At 43.2% G+C, this 19,982-nt stretch overlaps 1 protein-coding gene across 2 annotated transcripts; it reads right to left on the reverse strand.

Annotated features, from left to right (window-relative positions):
• Positions 1–4,965: 4,965 nt before the first annotated feature.
• adra1ab (adrenoceptor alpha 1Ab) lies at positions 4,966–17,329 on the reverse strand. 2 transcript variants are annotated; one of them, XM_040197566.2, is made up of 4 exons: positions 17,158–17,329; positions 16,779–16,818; positions 9,998–11,129; positions 4,966–6,262 (listed from the first exon to the last, which is right to left on the reverse strand). In XM_040197566.2, the coding sequence occupies exons 3-4, from the start codon at positions 10,956–10,958 to the stop codon at positions 5,796–5,798; spliced, it is 1,428 nt and encodes a 475-aa protein (XP_040053500.1). In that variant the 5' UTR covers positions 10,959–11,129; positions 16,779–16,818; positions 17,158–17,329; the 3' UTR covers positions 4,966–5,795. The 2 variants fall into 2 exon arrangements, with proteins under 2 accessions (XP_040053500.1, XP_040053501.1); XM_040197567.2 differs by lacking the exon at positions 16,779–16,818 and having other exon boundaries at positions 17,158–17,287.
• Between the last annotated feature and the right edge of the window lie 2,653 nt (positions 17,330–19,982).

Here is a 19,982-nt window from a genome sequence, read left to right on the forward strand (position 1 = left end):
CCCCCCACTGACCCCCCACAGCTCTATTTAAGAGGGAATCTGCTCTGTTTAGCAGCTCACGGAGAGACGTTTTTATTTGTATGTAGAAGTGAACCGAGCTTCACTACAGCGCCGATGATCTGTGTGCAGCTGCTGTGTCCTCCCAGTGTTCCACCTCTTTAGGTCACCTGGAAGGGCCAGATCACGTCTAGGTGAGAATGTTTGAGCCCTGAGACACACCAGGATCGGCCCCGCCCTCATGCCCAGTGCATGCTGGGATCGTCTCCTGCCCGATGGGTTAACCAGGTCACAAATATGCCTCAAAAAACAAGCACGGCAGGGTGCGAACACGCAGCACAATGTCACAACGTACTGTGCTCAGCAGATCTCGACCAGGAGGATGCGTTTCGTGTTTCTCCACAAGGTGGCAGTACTGTCATCTCGTTCCCTCGCCGCTCTCCCTTTCCTTTGTCCTCAGCTAATGAAGGAACACTTGTATCAGTGGTAAGATGGTGACATAAGCCAATCTTGTGGTGCTCCTGTTAATGAATTGACTGAGTGAATAAAAAGCATGTTCATTAGCTGCAATAATATTCACGTTTGGTTGATTCCAAATCAGACAGAAACTTGTTGAACGGTCAAAAGGTAACTAGCTTGGGCCGAGAGCACTGACGTGAAAACCTGCACTGTAATGAATAGACACCGCTTCCTACATTAAAGCATTCTTGACATCAGAGGCGCTTTCATGTGCCTACGTAAGAGGCGCGCACGGGGATAAAGTGGGAAAAGATGACAAAATATATACAGAATGTTTGAAATTCACATGAAGAATATGTCTTCTACTTCTGCAAGGTTTGTTTTCTTTGAATCTTAGGGGGGAAAATGCTTAAAGGCCAAGCTCCGGTCCACCTGTAACGAGAGAGAATCCAGCCTAATTTCTCATCCATGAAATGATTGAATATATTATAAATGACAGAGGCAGACTGTGGCTAAACGCACTGCTGGCGTTTCCACAGACATAAAAGTGCAACAGTAAGGGTTACATCCACGACGCTCATTTAAAAGTGAACATACAAACAAACTGTGAAGTCAATTACTGCCCTTTGACTTTGGGGCACAGTGCAACGAAGGCTTTATAGTGCGCATAAAATGTATTAGGGATTTGATCTGATTATAATTAGTACATATAAATTTAAAGGTGAAGCTTTTAAATGCCCTGATAATGCACCACGGGGAAAGTTCCATCAATTCAATGCGCCTCCCACGACGTCCTTAACCGGCATTCTTTCTGGGCCCTCCTCATCATTTTGTCTGAGTTGTCATGAGGTCATATAAATCCTAAATACATTTCTTTCTTTCCCTCCAGGTTTTTCTGAGGGATGGAGATATCTGCATTTAAGCACTAATCCCTTTCCTGCGGTGCCAAGGTCAATGCAAACTGTGTAGACGAGACTTTGCCCTGTTATTTTTATTTCAGCTGTCCCGATCAGACCAGACGATAACGCTGACCAGACAAGCGTGTTGGCCTTTTCAAGCTCAGTATGCCTTTTTTTTTTTTGTTAAGATAAGTTTGCTGCCCTGAGTCGAACTGTGGTCACAAATCAGTGCACAGAATCACATCCCCATAAACGGTTGTGAAAAGGCTTTTGCTGCTGAAGAAACCCAACGCCTTATGAAAGCGCTGGAATCACTTGGCTCACTCACTGTGAAATTGTGCTATTTAGAATTTGACAAGCGCAAAATCAGGCCAACTAACAAAGTATCCAGTCACAATTTGGATAGCTCAGATGTAAAAGTGGTTTTGAAGTTGAGAGCTACTTGCTTGCAGGAAAGAGAACCCAATGTTTCAGATGGCAGCTGAAGGCTGTTTAGACATGTTCAGTGACATGAGTATTACAGTAAATACATCTATCATGTGATCAGCCGCCTCGCACACACCGAGGCTTAAAGTCCTGTCAAAAACATAATTAGTGGTTGTTGTTTTTCAAATCCATTATTTCAAGTCCAGGCGCACACATGCAAGGTTTAACAAAGACTGTAAGCTGTTAACGGCTAATTAAATCATGATGGCACCGTTTTGCATTGTTTACCTCCGGTCAGCTGACTTCACTCTAAAAGAGGGACATTTTATTTAAGATTAAGATAGATTATTTAAGATAATTTTTATTATGGGTAACTAACCAATCATTGTTAACATCAAATAATAATCAGGGGGGCTAACCTTAACGCCAACTATTTTATTGTCAGATCTCTTTCATCTTGCTGCCGTTATTCAGCAACATCTGTGTTCAAACATTTTGAGATGAAACCATCATCGTTAGTGGGAAAAGACAGAGGGCTGCAGTGTTGTCCGTGTATGCTCACGAATAGAAAGGTGCAGGGATGAATTTTTCATTGGATTTTTGGACTCTTGAGTACCCGATGGCATACACTCTTTAATGATACTTAAGACATTTTGTTCAGCGAGATAATCTTCACTAATGAAACACCACTTATCTTTTCCGGCAGGCAAGAATCAGTCCCCCCCTTGTGACACAGATGTGTCACCTAAACGTTCAATGAAACAGAGAATTATTAACGAGAGCGAAGCGGTGGGGACAGTTTGTCAACTTTAATCGCGACACCTAACGCATCGGCGCAGAGACACAGGGATGTTGCATCTGAGGCCATTTTTGCATCAAGCAGTGGTTGGATTTTGTCTATTTTCTTTCACGTAGCTTTCCCACATACAGAGGTTGTGTCTTCCAAACGTGTCAATAGAATATTCACTGTCAGACTGTCAGAAGAAGTTCAGAGGAATCCAGTCAAACGATAATTTCCCCATTGGAAATAATGACGCTCCTTTTGCTTCCTGACGCAGCTACAGATCTGTCAACTGTCTTTGCTCGCTGCCAAACGTAATTATGGATCACGATCACCAATTTGTGATGAAACGGCCCTTTGCTAAGTCGACTCATGGGGTTAAAGGGCACACGTGTGTCTTTGCAGTAATGGGAACCTGCACCCATTCATCACAACGTGCTTTGCCTAAATATGACAAGCTCCTGCGACACGGTTTGAATGAGGTGTTGACAGTGAGAGCCGCTTAATGGGAACCCGATGCTTTATTTCCATTCATGATATATTTGAGCCGATGGGAGGCGGCACCACACCGCTTGACTGGTCTTCACACACACGCACACACACACGCTTTTACGACTTCTGGGTACATTTCATCCCTTTTTGCGCATTGCACATTGTTTTGTTTTACATGAAGTAATTTAGTCCTTGAGGGTTAATTTCCTGGAATTACAGCCACCTTCTGTTAAATTTTTACCCGTAGCTTAATCTTACCCTAAATTCAACCACACCCTAACTTTAAACGATGTCTTTCCTTACTAAAACAATTGACTTTTGAGATTTTCCTGACTTGCCCCCCTAAATAAGACGAGTCCCCACATTGTCACTGTTCTCATAAGACCGTTGATGGTTCCTGATGATTCTCCTTCTTCTAGTCTCCCTGTACTACTGCCGTCGCTTCATGTATCATTAGTTTTTCCACGCTTTCTTTTCTCTTTGAAGGAAGCGTCAGATGTGCAAAGTTGTGAATTTTTGCTTTACAGGAAAAAAGGTGAGGATGAATGGAGTTTGCTTTGACCTTCAAATATGAGAAAAATATTCCTCCCATTCAGCCTCTAATAAAAAGTCACTGCATCGGTTTCTGCCGTACTAGCCGCCTAATGCAGTGAAACACCGAGTGCCTGGCCGCATAATGCCAGACAACAAGAGCTGCATGTTTATTACACAGTTACAGTGATGCAAAGTTTACAAACAGACATTTGTCCCCCTGAACGGTTCACAGTAACATAATGTTTAAGTACAGCAATGCAGAACCAAGGTTACTCCTCTTCCTGCGTTACCTCAGGTGATTCTACAACGACAAAATCATCCGTCTTCAAGGACTCCTCTTGCATTTCCCAGCTGAGCATTCTCAGTATTCATCTGTGATATGATGTCTGCAGGGTAAGAAAGAAATGCCTTTAATCACAGCACAGCAGAGAACAGTAGCTGTGTAACAACACGGGGCAGATGATTCATAGCTCAGAAGAACTTGAAACAGATCGACCGCAACGCAGCTATTAAATTCATGTCCATGAAACGTTCACGCCGTCTCGACACCGGACCACACAACGCTTGTTAATGAATTTGTGTGACATGGTGGCCTGTTTTCTGCCTGATGAACACATCATGCTATACATGCTACACAAGCACCATGCAATGATGGGCACTCAGAGAGGTTTGACTGCTTAAAGTGTTCAATGTTGATAAAGAGCTTCCTGGCTGTTGGCGTATGTCATCAGACTCATAGACGTAGGTTATAGTCCTATATGTGTGTACAGCCTCCATTGCAGCAGGGACATTCAAATATAATGAACCTACCTTTTCATGTTGTGAAGTGTATGTCACCAACCTCACAGCGACGTCTCTCCATCACAACGGCACATTGGTAAAGAATACAAAGATCTGTTCATCAACATTTTATGAATCGACAATAACTCCAATGAGTACTGTATGTCTAATGTGGGAGGGGTGGCTTGTAGTGATGAACCCCAGCAACTCTGCAACGCTTCAGTGTTTTTTGGAGTCTTTAGGTTTGAGCATAAGTGCACTGCATAATTTAGAAAAATGTAAAAGTCTCCTATAAGGCATGCGGGTATGTTAGCTTAATTTCCAGTCCAATGAAAGAAGACAAGAGACCGGCGCTGTGCTGTGCTCGTCATGTAACACAGTGGTTACTGAAAAGCTAAAAAATGAGGGTATGCATCTGTTTTATCACATTACAGTGAATGTCAGTCAGTTTAAAGTTGAACCACTGAATAACTTATAAGGAAGTTTTTAAACAACAGGAAATTATGAAGTATTTTCCGGTGTTTGCACGGGTGAAACACAACTCTGGAGAAATGCACCGGGACGAGAACAGTACTCAAAAATAGAGAGAAAACCATCCAACACCTGTTCATTTATTCAGCAGCACCACAAGCTGCCATGTCAAACATTAAAAGTGGATTTAACGCATCTTTGATGCAGCCTCAACAAAAGTTGGACTGCACTGTACCACGAGGTTGCCCTGTTATTTATCTCACATCCAAATAACCACTGAATGTCTCTCCCCTCCAATAATTCCCAACTGTTTTTTTTACACATTTATTTTAGTTATGAGAGTTCACACGTGTAAAACAGAAAATACCATCTCAGAGCTGTCAGTGTTTGCAAGATTAGCATACAATTTAAGAATGTCTCGCCCCTTTAGGGCTTTTGTACAATCTGCAGGAATACCACTCATGTTTAAAGATATCAGGTCTCTGGAGTTCTGTTAAGATGCCATTTCAATGAGATTATGTTATCAATTGTATTTGCTTTCAAGTGCAGACAGAGATCCCTGCCAGCTGTGTGTCCATTCTTGCATTCAATGCACTTTTGGTCCAAAGACGGTGTGCTCACACCTCACAACCTTCCTCCTGTTGATCACTAAGTAGCTCCTATTTAAAAGTCTTTGACACGTACTGCTCCGGCCTCTTTGTCGAGAGCAGGTTATTTAGCGAAGGCGAAATATTACTCATTCACTTCCCCAAGCCATACCTTTTGACACTCCAGGCATTTACACCGCCATAAAGCCTGTAGGCAACAGAGTTATCGTCTCCCTGCTCTGGAAGCAAATGTCACTGAGTCGGAATGCATCGCGACGCCTCCGGGGGATTTCAATATGCATGCAAAAGAGGTTCCATGAAACACAAGGCGGGAGGCTAAAATATTCCACTGTAGCATCATCACGCGGATCAAACAGCCTCTCCTGTCACGCCGAGAGAAAGGCGTAAGACCTTGGCCGACTCGTGTCCGGAAGGGTTCTGCGGTACCGGCGTTCCACTTGCCGAGAGACACCACGCCTTCAGCAGACTCCTTCTCGGGACTTGAGCCCGATCCGGACAACAGGCCGATGACGAGGAGGTCGACAGCGGCCCACAGCAACCCCACCAGGATGGAGTGACGTGGCTTTGGGCCGGGACGTCGCGCGTATTGGGCGTAGGACCCAAATTGGAGGAGTGGGTGGCGATGTGTCCCTGTGGTTTGGCAGATGGCAGCCCAGTTCTCAGGCAGCGTCCGCGGAGCACGTGGTGGAAGGCTTTCTTGAACTCCCGGCTGAAGCATGGGTAGATGATAGGGTTGATACAACTGTTGAGGTATCCCAGCCAGAAGGTGATCTTGAAGATGGTTTCAGAAGGCTTGCAGGACGGGAAGATTGATCCTAAAGAACAGACACGGACAGCGACAAATCAAAATACGAATGACAATGGACACTTACCCACCACGATAATTTAAGTCTCAGCTGGAAAAAGAAAGCGCAAAGGGAGTCTGCCGTAAAAGCTGAACATTTCTCAACATTTTTTAGTCAATGACTTGTCTCGGTTCAGCTGTCTGCCCCTCCTCTCCAGCCTCATTCCCGATTCAGCAGGCCCCTTCATTACCTCTTCATTAGCATTGCCCACCAGATGCCCTCTGACTTTCCCTCCTTTCCCCATTACCTGACAAGGGCTGATCTACACACGTGTTCCCACATTCCTCATCTGCTCGGATATTACCGGCCCTTCCTCATCTAATTCCGTCATCAGCCTCTCAGTTCATGTACCAGTCCACGTTTAATTTATTACAAGCCATTTCTTCAAGGTTGTAATGTTTTTTTTATTCCAAGCTTCTGTAGCCCGAACTAGACCCTGAACCTGGAACCCGTTTCCACATGTCTAATAAACGTACAGGCTTCATCTGCATTTTGGTCCAATTGTGCATTTTCTGAGTTTTGCATGCAAACTAAAATAATTTTTGGGATCATTTTGGGACAAATCGGAAAAACGATTGAGTATCAATCATTTTGTAAATATGCATTGTAAGAAAGTTCTTCTATATGTTCTGCTATACATGGCTCATGGGATCATTTTAATGAATAAATCAATTTGCTAAACCAATTTCCCACAAAAGCCATGTTTCACAGCAAACCACATGTTTACATGCTCCCGTTGGTGGGCAGCATTCCCCTCCTTTTATGAGCATACTGTGCAAGTGATACCGGCTTTCCGTGTGGCCACAAACATGTGCACGAAACATGCTTCCCACCAGAAGTACTCAGGAGAAATACAAAATGGGTAATTCATCGTGTTTTTTTTCTAACACCTCTCTCATGGAATCTCAGACTATCAGAGCCGTGAAGGTCCGTCTCAATTGAAATGCGTTACTATTCTCCGATGACTGGCTGCCTAGGGAGGCTACAGGGTGACTGAGGCATCACAGCCCATTAGGCCGTGTGCTTGCTATCTATAATAGCTTTCATATGCCGGAGCAATAGTTTGGTTCATTCCATTTCCTCTCACAGTCGAAGCCCATCCTCTCTCTTCTACCTCTACGCTCTTTTATTTGCTCTCTTTGGTCGCTCATAATTGAATTTCTTGAAGTCCCTTCTGAGAAACGCAGAAGGCACAAAGGGGAATAGGAGATGGCGGCCTGTCCTGCCTGCTGTTGTGCTCATAGAGCAAAATGTATCATCAAGCGTCATTATGCCAATGATTCATGCCTCAACGGCTCGTGCATCAGAATAGCTACAATGCTAAGCCGCAGTCGGAGCTATAACAAGGCTCCGTTTGTATTTTTGGCCATGATAGCGGCAGTGCTCTATGGATGGCAATGTTGGTCAGCTGGTTGCTCACTACTTTGGTCTGGACAGAAATAGCTGAACAAATATTAGATCCATTGCCATTAAATCAGATATTCCTTAAGGTTGAATCCAGACTTTGGGGATCCCCTGACCTTTTCTCTAGCGGCCCGATGAAGTGAACACGTGTGTTTTATGTAAAATTACTTGTCAGCTGTTAGACAGATGGCCGGGGAAGCTAATACAAATACTCTGAGGATGGACAAAGGGATGCAAGTATCGACAACAGCAGCCACAAATTCATAATGACATATGAAAAGGATAATGATAACAGTTTACACTTCTCTGTAACTGCATCTGATTCCTTAGTAATATATAAAAAGTATCTTTGCTGGGTATTTCATTCTTCTGATAACCAGTGAATATATATGACATGAAAGAATTACAGTCAGTCAGTGACACGTTCTTAGTCTAGATGCCTTGACACATGGTTCAAGGTGTTCTTAATTCTCGTTTTACAGCCATGTAAAATAGTGTCATGAGACTGTCTGACAACAATACGACTTCAGCATTGACTCAAATTTGACTAAAATCAAAACGGATTTCCCCAGAATAAATCTTCCATTAAATGTAAATCAACACTATCGCAGCACCTTTTCATTGGAATATCTAAACATCTACTGAATAGATTGGCAAAATAACTTTGTACGTGCATACACAGTTCCTAGATGATGAATCCAAATGACTCCGTTGACTTTCCCTGTAGCCCCAGCAGGAGTTAGACCTTTGTGGTCTTATTGTTGACGTTACCAATATATTTGAGCTCAAAACACCACTGTGCACGCATTTAGCCTCATAGTGTTGTTAGACATTTGAGCTTGGTTATACAACTAACGTAAAGACATTGTACATGTCATTATTATTTAAAACGGTGTTTTGCCTAAATAAATCCCTTCAGCAAAATGTTTCATGAAGACTAATGACTTCAGCATGAAAGTTAAACTAAAGTCAAAATAAATAACTTGGTTATTGTGTAGTCTTAATCCCTGTTTCAAAAGACTTGGCAATCAATTCAGCACAGACAGCAGCTCCCGCTTTCTGGTAGAGCGACCCTTTTGTTTACACTGTTTACACATTGAGTCCTTTTTAATAACACCGGTTATGGCAAAAAAAAAAAAAAAAAGAGCGGAAAAGATAAAACGTATTATTTGTAGAGAGGATGCGTTTCACCTGCGTCCGCTCTGTCCGGTGTAATAGATTTTGCCTTCAATAAGACCACAGCTTCTATAACAAAATACACCTTTCAGAATTAACCCCACCGGACCAGCGACGTAACTGCTGAATATCACAGTCACTTGATGAGTGTTACAGTATTTCAGAGGCAATTAAGATTTTGGTTTAGGCGTCATAATGGTTGAGCTTGTCCTCTCGTATATCTCCGAAATCATTGCTGTTATCGCCTTCTTTCACAGGGTCCGATAAAAATGTAGGTGTAGTTAATTGAATATGGAGTCCAGAAAAATGATCTCAAGAGAACGTGGCAACTAATAATGCAATAACGTTGCATAATGTCAGCATATGTGAAATAAAAACTAGTCCAGGTCCTCCATTCCTTAGGAAATATATATCCTAATTTTTCTTCCTAGTGTAGCTCATACGTATCTACCGTAATGTTTGACTTCAACAGCGGAATAATCCTTAATTAGTTCATTTCTATTCAGTCTTACCTTTACCCTAAAAGAAAATGTTTCAAATTAATCATCCAAGCTCTCATTTTGGCATCAATATATTTCTGACTCATTCAAATCCTTTTTTTTTTTTTTTAGAGTCAGATAATACAGCAGATCCATCATTTAATGTTCCTTTTTTGTTATTTGCATTGAAGTTACACCCCGTTTCTTGGCCCTCATTATATTACCATCAATATAATGGAGTCTATGAAAAGCTCATTAGTGTGTTTGACATAAATATAGATATGTATTTAATATTTAAACTTGTGCATTTTGTTGAGGTGTCAAAAGTAAACGTCTCCCACGCTACCGTTTTCTATTTTATTAATGTTGCTCTAATGGATACCTTTGTAACGATGCATGGGATGGCAGTGTGAACATAATGTGAGAGGAGTTGCTCGTAGCGATGAACCTGTTGACTGTTTTCACTCTCACACGAGGAACCGGAGGAATCTTTGAGGATCCCTGTTCTACGTGCAACTCGACAGGAAGTCTTTTTTTCAGATAAGCAGACTATTTTCTTCTTCTATGAATACGATAAGAACAAAATAAGATGCGCACAACGGTGTTCACGCAGAGGTTTAGGTAGGTAGATTCGGTAGGTACCTACCGATGGGTAAAACCAGGAAAAAAGGGAGCCAGCACAGAATAAAGCACCCGACAACAATTCCAAGAGTCTTGGCGGCCTTCTCCTCTCTTGAGAACCTCAGCAGCCTTGGCAGCGAAAAGGTGCTGCGTTTATGTGGTGCAGCCCCCTCGTCGCCCCCCTCGGGCTTCCCCGTCTGAGCAGCGTTCCCCCTGTGTATCCTCAGCATCACCCCTTCCGTCTCCACGCCCCCCCCCTCGCTGCTCTTCCGGAGCGTCGTCGTCTCTCTCTTCGCCACAGTGTACACCCGGCAGTACATGGCCAGGATGATGGCCAGAGGTATGTAGAAGGACCCCAGCGCCGAGAACAAAGCGTAGCCGGGCTCCTCCGTGATGCGGCACACCAACTCGTCTTCTGGCTCGGGCTCCCTCCAGCCAAACAGGGGGCCGACAGATATGGCTGCAGAGAGCCCCCAGAGAGCCGCCACCGCCGCCAGGCCCCGTCGCCCTGTGGCCATGGCAGGGTAGCGCAGAGGGTAGCTGACAGCCAGGTAGCGGTCTATGGAGATCACACACAGGCTGAGGATGGAGGCGGTGCAGCACAGGACGTCCAGAGCGGCCCAGACGCTGCAGAAGGTGCGGCCGAACACCCATCGGCCCAGGGCCTCCGAGGTGGCGGAGAAGGGCAGGACGGCGGAACTGAGCAGCAGGTCCGCCGCAGCCAGGTTGGCGATGAAGTAATGCGTCACGGAGCGCCAGTGCCGGTGGAGCATCACCGACAGGATGACCAGGATGTTGCCAAGGACCCCGAACACGACAAACAGCACGAGCACCAGCCCTAAAACCACCGCCTTGGCCACATCCACCCTCGGGTGGGCGAAGGAGCTGCAGTTGGTACAGCGGGCTGCCCCGGGGAAAACACTGGTGTTCTCAGCAGCAGCCATGGTGATCTGTTGGGGGCATTGAGTTGTGCAGATTGATACCATTCATCTGATCTTAATTACAGCTGCCCCGTTCTGCTCCTTCTAATGCAGCAGGTAAAAGCTTTTCATGCTGCACAGACTGCTCCGCCAGTTAATTTGGAGATGCAGGGACTCTTGCCAACACGCCATCTATCACGAGGTCTCTAGCGGGGTCCCTTGGCATGATGTCATATTCTGAAAGAGAAACAGTGCCAGAGTTTTGTCGTATTTAATACAGAGTATGTTTAACAGAAATGAAAAATATTCACACTAAAAGGCGGCAGAAACAGCTAATTAGCTGGGATTTAGAGTGCTGGATTAGCAGAAATCTATTATAATATTCATAATTATGTTTTCATTCGTGTAGGAGTGCCTTAAACTAACAGAATTTGTGTTCTCATTACTTTAAAATGAATATCTAAATAGGTCCGACATGTTGCACCATTTGAAGCTCTAAAACCAGCAAACTGAACACTGGCTCCAGAGAGTTTCCACGTTGAAGCTAGCCAAGGTTAAGAGGGGGGCTAACGGGGGGGGCGGGGGGGGGGGGACACAGCCTCTAGATGCCGCTGTGTCCTCCACACTGCCTCGTTAAGTAATGGGTTTTTTTCAGCATCGTGGGAACTATTTCAAACGTTCCACATAAAGTAGAATGCATTGATGACAAATTGATAAAAAAAAGCCCTCCCCCAGCCCAGAGTTTATGATTAAAGGGTTTTCCTAGATTCAGTCCAGTCTAGATTCAGTTTACAAATTATTCTCCCCCATAATGCTGCGTTACTGTAAACAGGGGTTATGCTAGAATGAACTACATGGCATTTGCAATTTTCTTATTAATCAAAAAAAAAAAAATCAACTCAGACCATAAAAGTCCCATTACTAACACCTGAGTCTTGTTTAAGATTTATTTAACTAGGCAGATCAATTTTCTCGCCAGAAAATCTATTTACTGGGAGGAGGCAACGGAGCTTGCGAGCAGAAGGGGTGCTGGGTAATAGAAAATAAAAACAATGGGATAGACATAATCAAAAGCAACAGGGGAAAGACGAGGACACCACAGCGGCAGTAATGATCCATGGGTGCACAGCGACAATCATCTGTGGCATTATGAGAAAACCCGCCGGCCATGCTGGGAACACAAAGATAAATCAAAGCAGAGATAATTCCGCCGCAGACTGCGATGGGTTCCTTGAAGGTCTCGTGTCTGCAAGCTGCCCCTAACTCAGACCGCGGATGACAGGCCAGGAATTGAACCTTGGGGAGGGAACTATATTACCGAGACAAAGGCTTCGGCCCGCTGATAGTCCCACTCAGCAGCACTCTCGATGTACGTGTTGGCGATCTGGGATGTCACTGAGTGAGATAAACGGCAGCGAGGGAAGGAAAAAAAGGAAAGCAAAAGCAGCGGGAGATAAAGCCTTTGTAGAGCAGCGGCATCTCGTCACGTGGCCGCGCTCGATCAAAGGCTTTCGCTCGCTGCGCATGCCGTTACGAACGAAATCCGCCAAAGGAAACACTCAATGGCGGGATTTCAGTAGCCGGAGGGAGAATTTGAAAGCGGCGACAAATGGTTGTCTTGGATTGTTTCAGCAGGGGACGGATGAACGGGGTGATACTTGGAGCGGCTTTGTTCACTTGTAATGACATTTCTCGTGTGTGATGAAGTGCCTGCGCCAAAGAGATTAACCGCATCTAAAAAGTGTATTTCCTCAGCCCACCGGTTGTTTGAGGTCTACAGTAAATGAAAAAAAAGGTGTCAGGTGGGAAATAGATTTACATCGCCCCCGAGGCAGAGTTAAAACAGACTTTATTCTGGTAAAAAAAAGGGACATGTGGGAAAGGAGACACGCCGAAGACCCAAAGCTGCCCGGCTGACCTGTATATAATTTGCACATGCCGTGGTGGTTGCTCGCCCTGAGGCTTAAGAAGCAGCTTGATCTTAAAGTTAAAAAAAATCCTCTGATTGTCTTTATGCTTTGTGTTTGATTCATGCATGTCTGAGCAGCGGAGGACCGGGGATAAAGCGATGAAGTGGCGTAGGATGTGTTGAATGACCTTCTCAGACTGTCTCATCTTTTTGGCTTATTTGTTTCATCATTTCCTTCCTCCAGGGAAGTAAGACTATCAGACTAAATGCAAAATTGAGCTGCTCATGTTTTGAGAACAGAACAGGAAATAACAAGAGGAACAGCATGCCGCAGCACCATTGGGTTTTGAATAGTTGCTTACACGTTTTCTTCTGCAACAAACTAGAAAAGTGTTGTTCACTTATAAACACCACTTTTATGATCTGGTAGTGAAATGAAATTAATACAGTTGTCTCATTTCAGGGGTTGTTAGCGACCACCTATTTTAAAAAGCTTAAAAAGGTTGAAATCTCTAAAGCTTGCTATAATACATATAATACATACTTTATCAATGACATACTAATGAAAAATTAAATCAAAAGGACCCATTGCATTGAGGAAAGGGAACCGGAAGTGCAAAAATGCTGACTCATGTTTAAGAATCATTCAGGCGGTTGTAGAACCTTTGCATTTCTCCATCTGTGAAACAATCAGAAGAAAATCCCTACAATACAATAAAAATACAATACATTGGCATATAGGAAAGATGTCCTCATCCAATGTTAAGATGTCTAATTGTCATTTATCAAGCAAAATACCAAATATTTGCCAATTTCAGCAACTTCTGATTGGCTTATTATTATTATTATGACTTTGAAAAATAAGTAATTGAAAAGAATAGAGAAATTAGTAGATGGCCGTCACTAGTTGCGCCCTAAAGAGCATCTCATCCCAGCAGTGAGCCTGTGCACATTTGGATTTCCCTGCAGGGAATATTTGATTAAAAGCCATCCGGGGACATCCTTACTCTCCACTTTACATCAGACATTCACAGGTGCACTGCTCATTTTATTGCATTAGTTCATGGAAAGATGACGCTTTTTCCTTGAAGAAGGGCATCTCAGCTCTGCCACAAACATTACTTTCTACCCCCGCAGCTAAAAGCTTGTTTTACCAAACCAGAATAGTCATTTTCCAACCCTCAAAAACTCTTCCCCATTTCTTCAGACTTCTTCATCCTCCCCCATTTCCCCTCACCCCTAGTTTACAAAAAAGATAATGATACACGCTCCTCATTTTCTAATCCTCCCTGTGACTACATTCCCAGACAAACATTCTACATTGACTTTTCTGCTGCATTTCTACACAGCGAACCGTCAGATCCTTATTTCCTCCCTCCGTGAACTGCGTGTCTCGGGCTCTGCTCTCTCCATAATCTCACATCTCAACAACTGCGCTTACCGCTTAACTTGGAGACGATCTGTGTCTGAACCATGTCCTCTCACCATTGTGTCCTCCAAGGCTCAGTCCTTCTTCTCTTCTCTCTGTACAACAACTGTCTCGGCTTTGTCAATCACTCACATGGCTTCTCCTACTATGCTGATGCTGATGCCTGTATTTTTCCCAATACGAGACAGTTATCAGCATAGGTCAAATCCCTGCCTGTTTGACTGTGGGTGGCTGCACACCACCCGAAAATGTACCCGCCACCGCCATCCGACCTCTGCAGCTCATCCAGAATGCGGCAACTCGACTGGTCCTTAACCTGAATTCACCCACACAGAATATCAGCGAGCGTATTACATTTCTTAATGTAGCCCGACCACATCCTTTTCAGAGCAGCAGCTCACAGGCTCACTATCACAAGCGTAATGTGCAGAATATCAGCAATTCTCCTGACAACATATCCTTTCTGCATTTTGTTTTTCTGGAACATAAACTGTGCTGCCTTGTGTTTCACAAATCCCTCTACATTTGTCATATTTAGCGACACACATTGTGATGTGTTGTGGAAGAAAAGATTACAGCCGCAGCCCTTTGTCTAACCTGCTGCACGTCTGATTTATTGCTGCCTACGAGCCGCAAGCCCGGAAAACAAACAATTATTTTCGACCGATTCATTTATTGATTACCTGAGAAATGTGTCGATTGGTTGATAAATGACGGAGAGGGTGAATGAGTATGGAGAGTTCCCAGAGACCACATCCTTTTCAAGGACGCACATGGATCTCCTCAACATGGTAATGTGTTCAGCTGTCAGCTCCGGCCACTAGACCCACTTAACTAATTGGATTGTTTTACCAACTCTGTAACAGTTTGTGTCACATCTGTGGAGCGGTGCATGACAAATGACTACACTAGAAGTCCATTTGTGAAAGAATGCACTATGTGAAACCGGTTAAATATCATGCATCTTATTAACCTTGAACAGTAGCTGCACATCTCCCTTTTAAAGACAATTATGTGTACTTTCCGGCACGTGCACAGATGCACTCCTGATGGTCAAGCACCTGCCCTTTTGCCCTGGATGAGAAAAGTGCCCCTTCTGCTGGAGCCCATTTTTTTCTTCATTCATTCAATGTTTAAAATAAAAAAAATTACTCTCTCTGTCATCAATTCCCCCCCACGTGTGTTTTGATATCTGATGGGGCATTTATTTGAGTTGTGAGAATTTCGCCTCACAAGCCTCCCTCCTTCGCTTGGCGCCCCCCTCCCCCGACGTTGTTTGGTAATAAATTAACCACATCATTAGCGCCGCTGAAAATATTACGTCCCAACTGGTCCGACGTTTCCTAAAAAATGAACAAACAAAAAAACTCTAAAACTGATTTCAAAGCCTTTTCCTTGACGCTTGTAATGTTTAATGAGGAGAGAGAGGGACAGAGATACAGACATGCAGAGAATTTAAAGGCAGTTTAAATGCACTAGTTTGTTTAATTGAATTCTATTATTGAAATGAAAGGTAGGTCTTAAGCTAAACGGCAGTCTGGTGAAGTATATTGTGGTATGTTATTAGTGTAATGCTGCTTGTGCTTTAAAAATGTGTGTGTGTGTTGTCAGCTTTATTAAGATTAGGTAAATCACTGTTAATTATTATGCACAACATTGTTTATCTCGTTTACAAATTTTGCAGCATAATGCCAAGAAAAGAGAGACTCCAAAAGCAGAAGGTCAGGAAACTGCAGCGGTGTAACCTTAGTTGCCATTTCAGCTTTTAGCTCCGTGGCAATCGCCGAAAAAAAGGACCTGCAAGTAACCGGTTTCGGGCAATACGAGCTTTCGCAGTCGTTTTATGGCACCTTTTAGCTAAAGAGGGCAATTCAAGTGGACGTCGTGAGCAATGTGAATGAATGCATGAATGAGTGCGAGACGAAAGATGTTTTCAGACACACAAATTAATGTCGATCTCCTTGCTAATTATCAACCAACTTCTGGTGCTAGGCTAACAAACTTAAAGTTTTCAATGCTGTTTCTCTGTTGCCTAGCAACAGACGGGACTATTTTCTCTAGGCTACTGAAATGTGATACACAACGTTTGGTGGCTATTTCTGCTGAAAGGCAGCTATTTACTTACTATTTATAGAAAGTTTGAAGGTTGCCGCTAACAACACCCTTGGACTGTAACATTATTGACGATAAAGTACAGCCTCTCGTATTGCTTTCACGAAGTACAATATGGCCTGGTTATGTCTGCTGTCGCCTGTTATTCGTTTATTTATTCAACTTGAGTTAGTTTGTTAACACAAATAAATATATAAGTTGAATAATTTGGGCGGCGGGTGCCCTTTTGTTTTGTTTTGAGCACCTGCCCCCCAAACTTCCATTCCTCTGAGGGGATTGTTTGTTGGAGTTTATTCCCAAATGACTGCTTTATCCCAGAGGTTATTTCATTTCCCGCATCGAACCATGAGCCTTTGCAGCTTTAAACATCCCTCACTTGGTTTTATAATTACAAATCATCTTTATTTACATCCTCTGTGTTTTAGAGATGGCCTACCTGTTGAGGGGGGATGTTCTGGCAATGCATCTAAATGAGGCTGCAAAGGGAAAGTGTTGTTATTCATTATAAAGATGAAACGTGTTTGCTTCACAGTTCACCTGCGAGGACCTCTGAGGTGTGCAGGGAATAAACAGTGACTCAACATCAAGCAGCATGTATCAACTTAACCAAATGATGATGGGAAAAAACAATGTTCATAATGTGCTCATCAGTGGCCAATTAAAACAAAATATCAACTCCAGGTGATTAAAAAATAATCACGAATGAATAGAAAAAAAATAATAATCATAACGATCCATTCAGTAAATTAGAAGTGACGTTAACTCTGCAAATGAAGTGAGCTGCGGGACGGAGGGGAAGAATAAAATAAACGTACCTCTTTCGAAGGGGAGACTTCATAAACACAGAGAACGGCTCATTTTAAAGCCAATCGTTGGTTGTTCTGGCCGTCAGCACGGAGGCTGAAGAGATCCCGACTCTGCTGCCTCCTCTGCGAGGAGTCACCGACGGCGGACCGACTTTACCTTATCGTCCCAGGCCCCGCCCCCTGCCCGCGCGCCCCCAGCCCGGGCTCTCAATCAGTGGACGCGTGTCCACGTGCGCTGCTCGTTTATTAACCACAGATGCCGCTGCTGAATATTAAAAAGTATTACAGCTCAAGCACATTTCTGTGTGTTTGTTACGAGCGTTTGTTTTTTTGCATAATTAACATGTAACATTGGATTTAAAGATGTAACATGGGCTTTGAATCCTACAACTAAAAAGAACTGGGAAATCGGGCTACATTCTTGGTTGATCAATTGTATTGTCACGGTCATCATATTGGCACAGTTTTAAATTTTTGTCTTGTTCATCAACAAGTGCATTTATTCCAACTTCAAACACTTAAAAAACGTTCATTTAAGTTTTCCTCAGATTAACCCATGGGTGGTTTTGGAAAGCAATGATGGCCTTTATTTAAAATATATATATTGAATCAAAGACCCATGGCTGGATTTCCATAAATCCATCATTTTTCATTGTACATATTCATCGTCCCACTGAGGATGAACCATAATGTTTTTGGTGACCTGTGCATTGCCATCTGTTGAAAATATAATTGCTCCACCAGATATGTATGAATCTATAGGACAGAAGGCCACATCTAAAAGACTCATGCTCCCCAAACCATGAACCACTTTTCAATTGTGGATACTTAAGTACCTTAAGTGTTGATTGCAATGAATTTTAATTTGTGGCCACATTCATGCTCCCAAAATTATACCTACTATCAATGCTGTGGTGCAATCTTTTTTTTGTGATCAAAATTTGTATTGATTTTCAGATATGCATTAAAAATCAATAATATCAACAATATATATACATATATACCCACATACCCATATGTATGCGTAGATAACACAAACAGCATCTTAACAATCTGCTGCCATAACAGCCTCCACTTTTCTGGTTTCAGACCCTCCAACAGATTTGGCAACCTGGCTGCAGGGAAACGCTCGGCTCAGCTAAGACGGTTGGTGAGGTCGTTACGGAAATTGGGTGTCTGACAGTCGGGCGTTTTTGTTCATTCCAAGGGTGTTGGATGAGTTTGAGTTCAGGGGTCAGTCACAGGTCAGTCGGGCTCTTACACGTGGGGACAGATATATATATTGTCCCGTTGACGCAGGAGAGGCAATAAGAGAAGCTCTTGCCACAAAGTTAGAAGCACACGGTTTGGAGGAGTTTTTGTGACTCAGATAGAAATAAACAGACGTATCGGTGTAGACTGATTGCGAGGGGTCCAGTATATCACTTACGCCCACAGGATGACAAATTCTTATTGCGGGTTATTGTTTCTGGTTGAGTTATTTATGGCCACGGCTCCGTGACCTGAGCACTGGTGTCACAGATGCTGCCGAGGGCTCCGGCAGCAGCGCTCACTTTGAGACTCTTTTCTTCACTCCTGTCCGGCACGTCAGGGAAATGCATTCATCTTCAAATGGCCGAGCTGTCTCATAAGTCTGCTGCCGCCAGGTGTATTGATCTAGTGTATGGATCCTTCTGGTCTATTGGTTTTTATTGGGATTTTCAGTGGTTTTAGATTGTCCTTGGACTGGCCTGCTCCATGTCCCCGTCTGTATAAAAAAAGTGTCTCGTTTTTCAGAATCTGTGGAAATGATATTGAATAATATTTATAATCATAATTGTAGGCCTTTAAATTGCATTGTATTATTTCTGTGTTTCACATGGAGGGATGAAGGTTGGTTGTTTTAAACGTGTTAGGATTGTGGCTCCATCAATTGCAATCTATGTCTGATGGTTCTCCACTTCGGTCCAGATTAAATGAGCTCAACAGCTATCGGATGAATTGTCAAGCACTATTGTAGAGATGTTCACGATCCTGAGAAGGAATCTTCAAGGTTTATGGGTTAATGAGTGACCTGACTATTAGTTCAAAGTTTTTAAATATCTTAATGCATTAACATTGAGGTTGGTGAGATGTTTTGGCTTCTTGTTCTCCCTGCCCTCGGTCCTGCCTTGTTCTTCGCCTTATTCAGTCAAAATAAATACAAAGTTGCCTCCCAGACACTTAATTAAAGATTTTAACTAATTTAATTAAGGTCTGAATATTCACTCATGGTCAACAAGGGGTACTTAATATAAAAACCACAACGGAGGAACTCAACACACCTCCAAGGTACTGTGAAAATCTAAGCGGATTAAACACAGAGAGCCCTAAAGCGGTTTCTTTTTAGGGTAGAGGGTTTTGCCTCATATCTTCTCGCTGAACCCGTCGGCTCATTTGCACAAGCCATGGAGTTCAATCAGAAGTAAAATAGGAGAGGAAAGGAAATGACATTTTGATTTTTCAAACTTTAGAGGATGACTCACATACTCAAACTGCATTTAAGACTCCAATAAGAGGAGTTTTTCTTCCTGTTCTTGCTATTCCCTCCTCTCCATTAACTTGATCCCAGTGATTATTGAAGGCAATTTGCATCTTGCCAAAGGACACCCCCAGCGCGCTCATGCACTAGTGGAACATTTTGACTGTATCGCCCTGAAATTGACCAATTGGCATAATTTGTTTTACATTTTGAATGTACGCTTTTGATTTGATCAGAACAGTTGGAAGAATCAAAAACCATCAAATTGGATATGCTTTAAAACATTATATAGAAAAACTAGAAAACCGAACATGCTTCAAAAGCCACTGTATAA

This window comes from Gasterosteus aculeatus, chromosome 14 (genome assembly GCF_964276395.1).
Source record: "Gasterosteus aculeatus chromosome 14, fGasAcu3.hap1.1, whole genome shotgun sequence".
NCBI lineage: Eukaryota > Metazoa > Chordata > Actinopteri > Perciformes > Gasterosteidae > Gasterosteus > Gasterosteus aculeatus.

What these genes read in the sequence shown, in the direction of transcription:
- adra1ab (XM_040197566.2), bottom strand. Translation starts at nt 10,958, where the DNA reads ATGGTATCAATCTGCACAACTCAATGCCCCCAACAGATCACCATGGCT. An exon ending in TTTCCTGGTTTTACCCATCG is followed by an intron (nt 6,263 to 9,997) that starts GTAGGTACCTAC and finishes TCTGTTCTTTAG; the next exon opens with GATCAATCTTCCCGTCCTGC.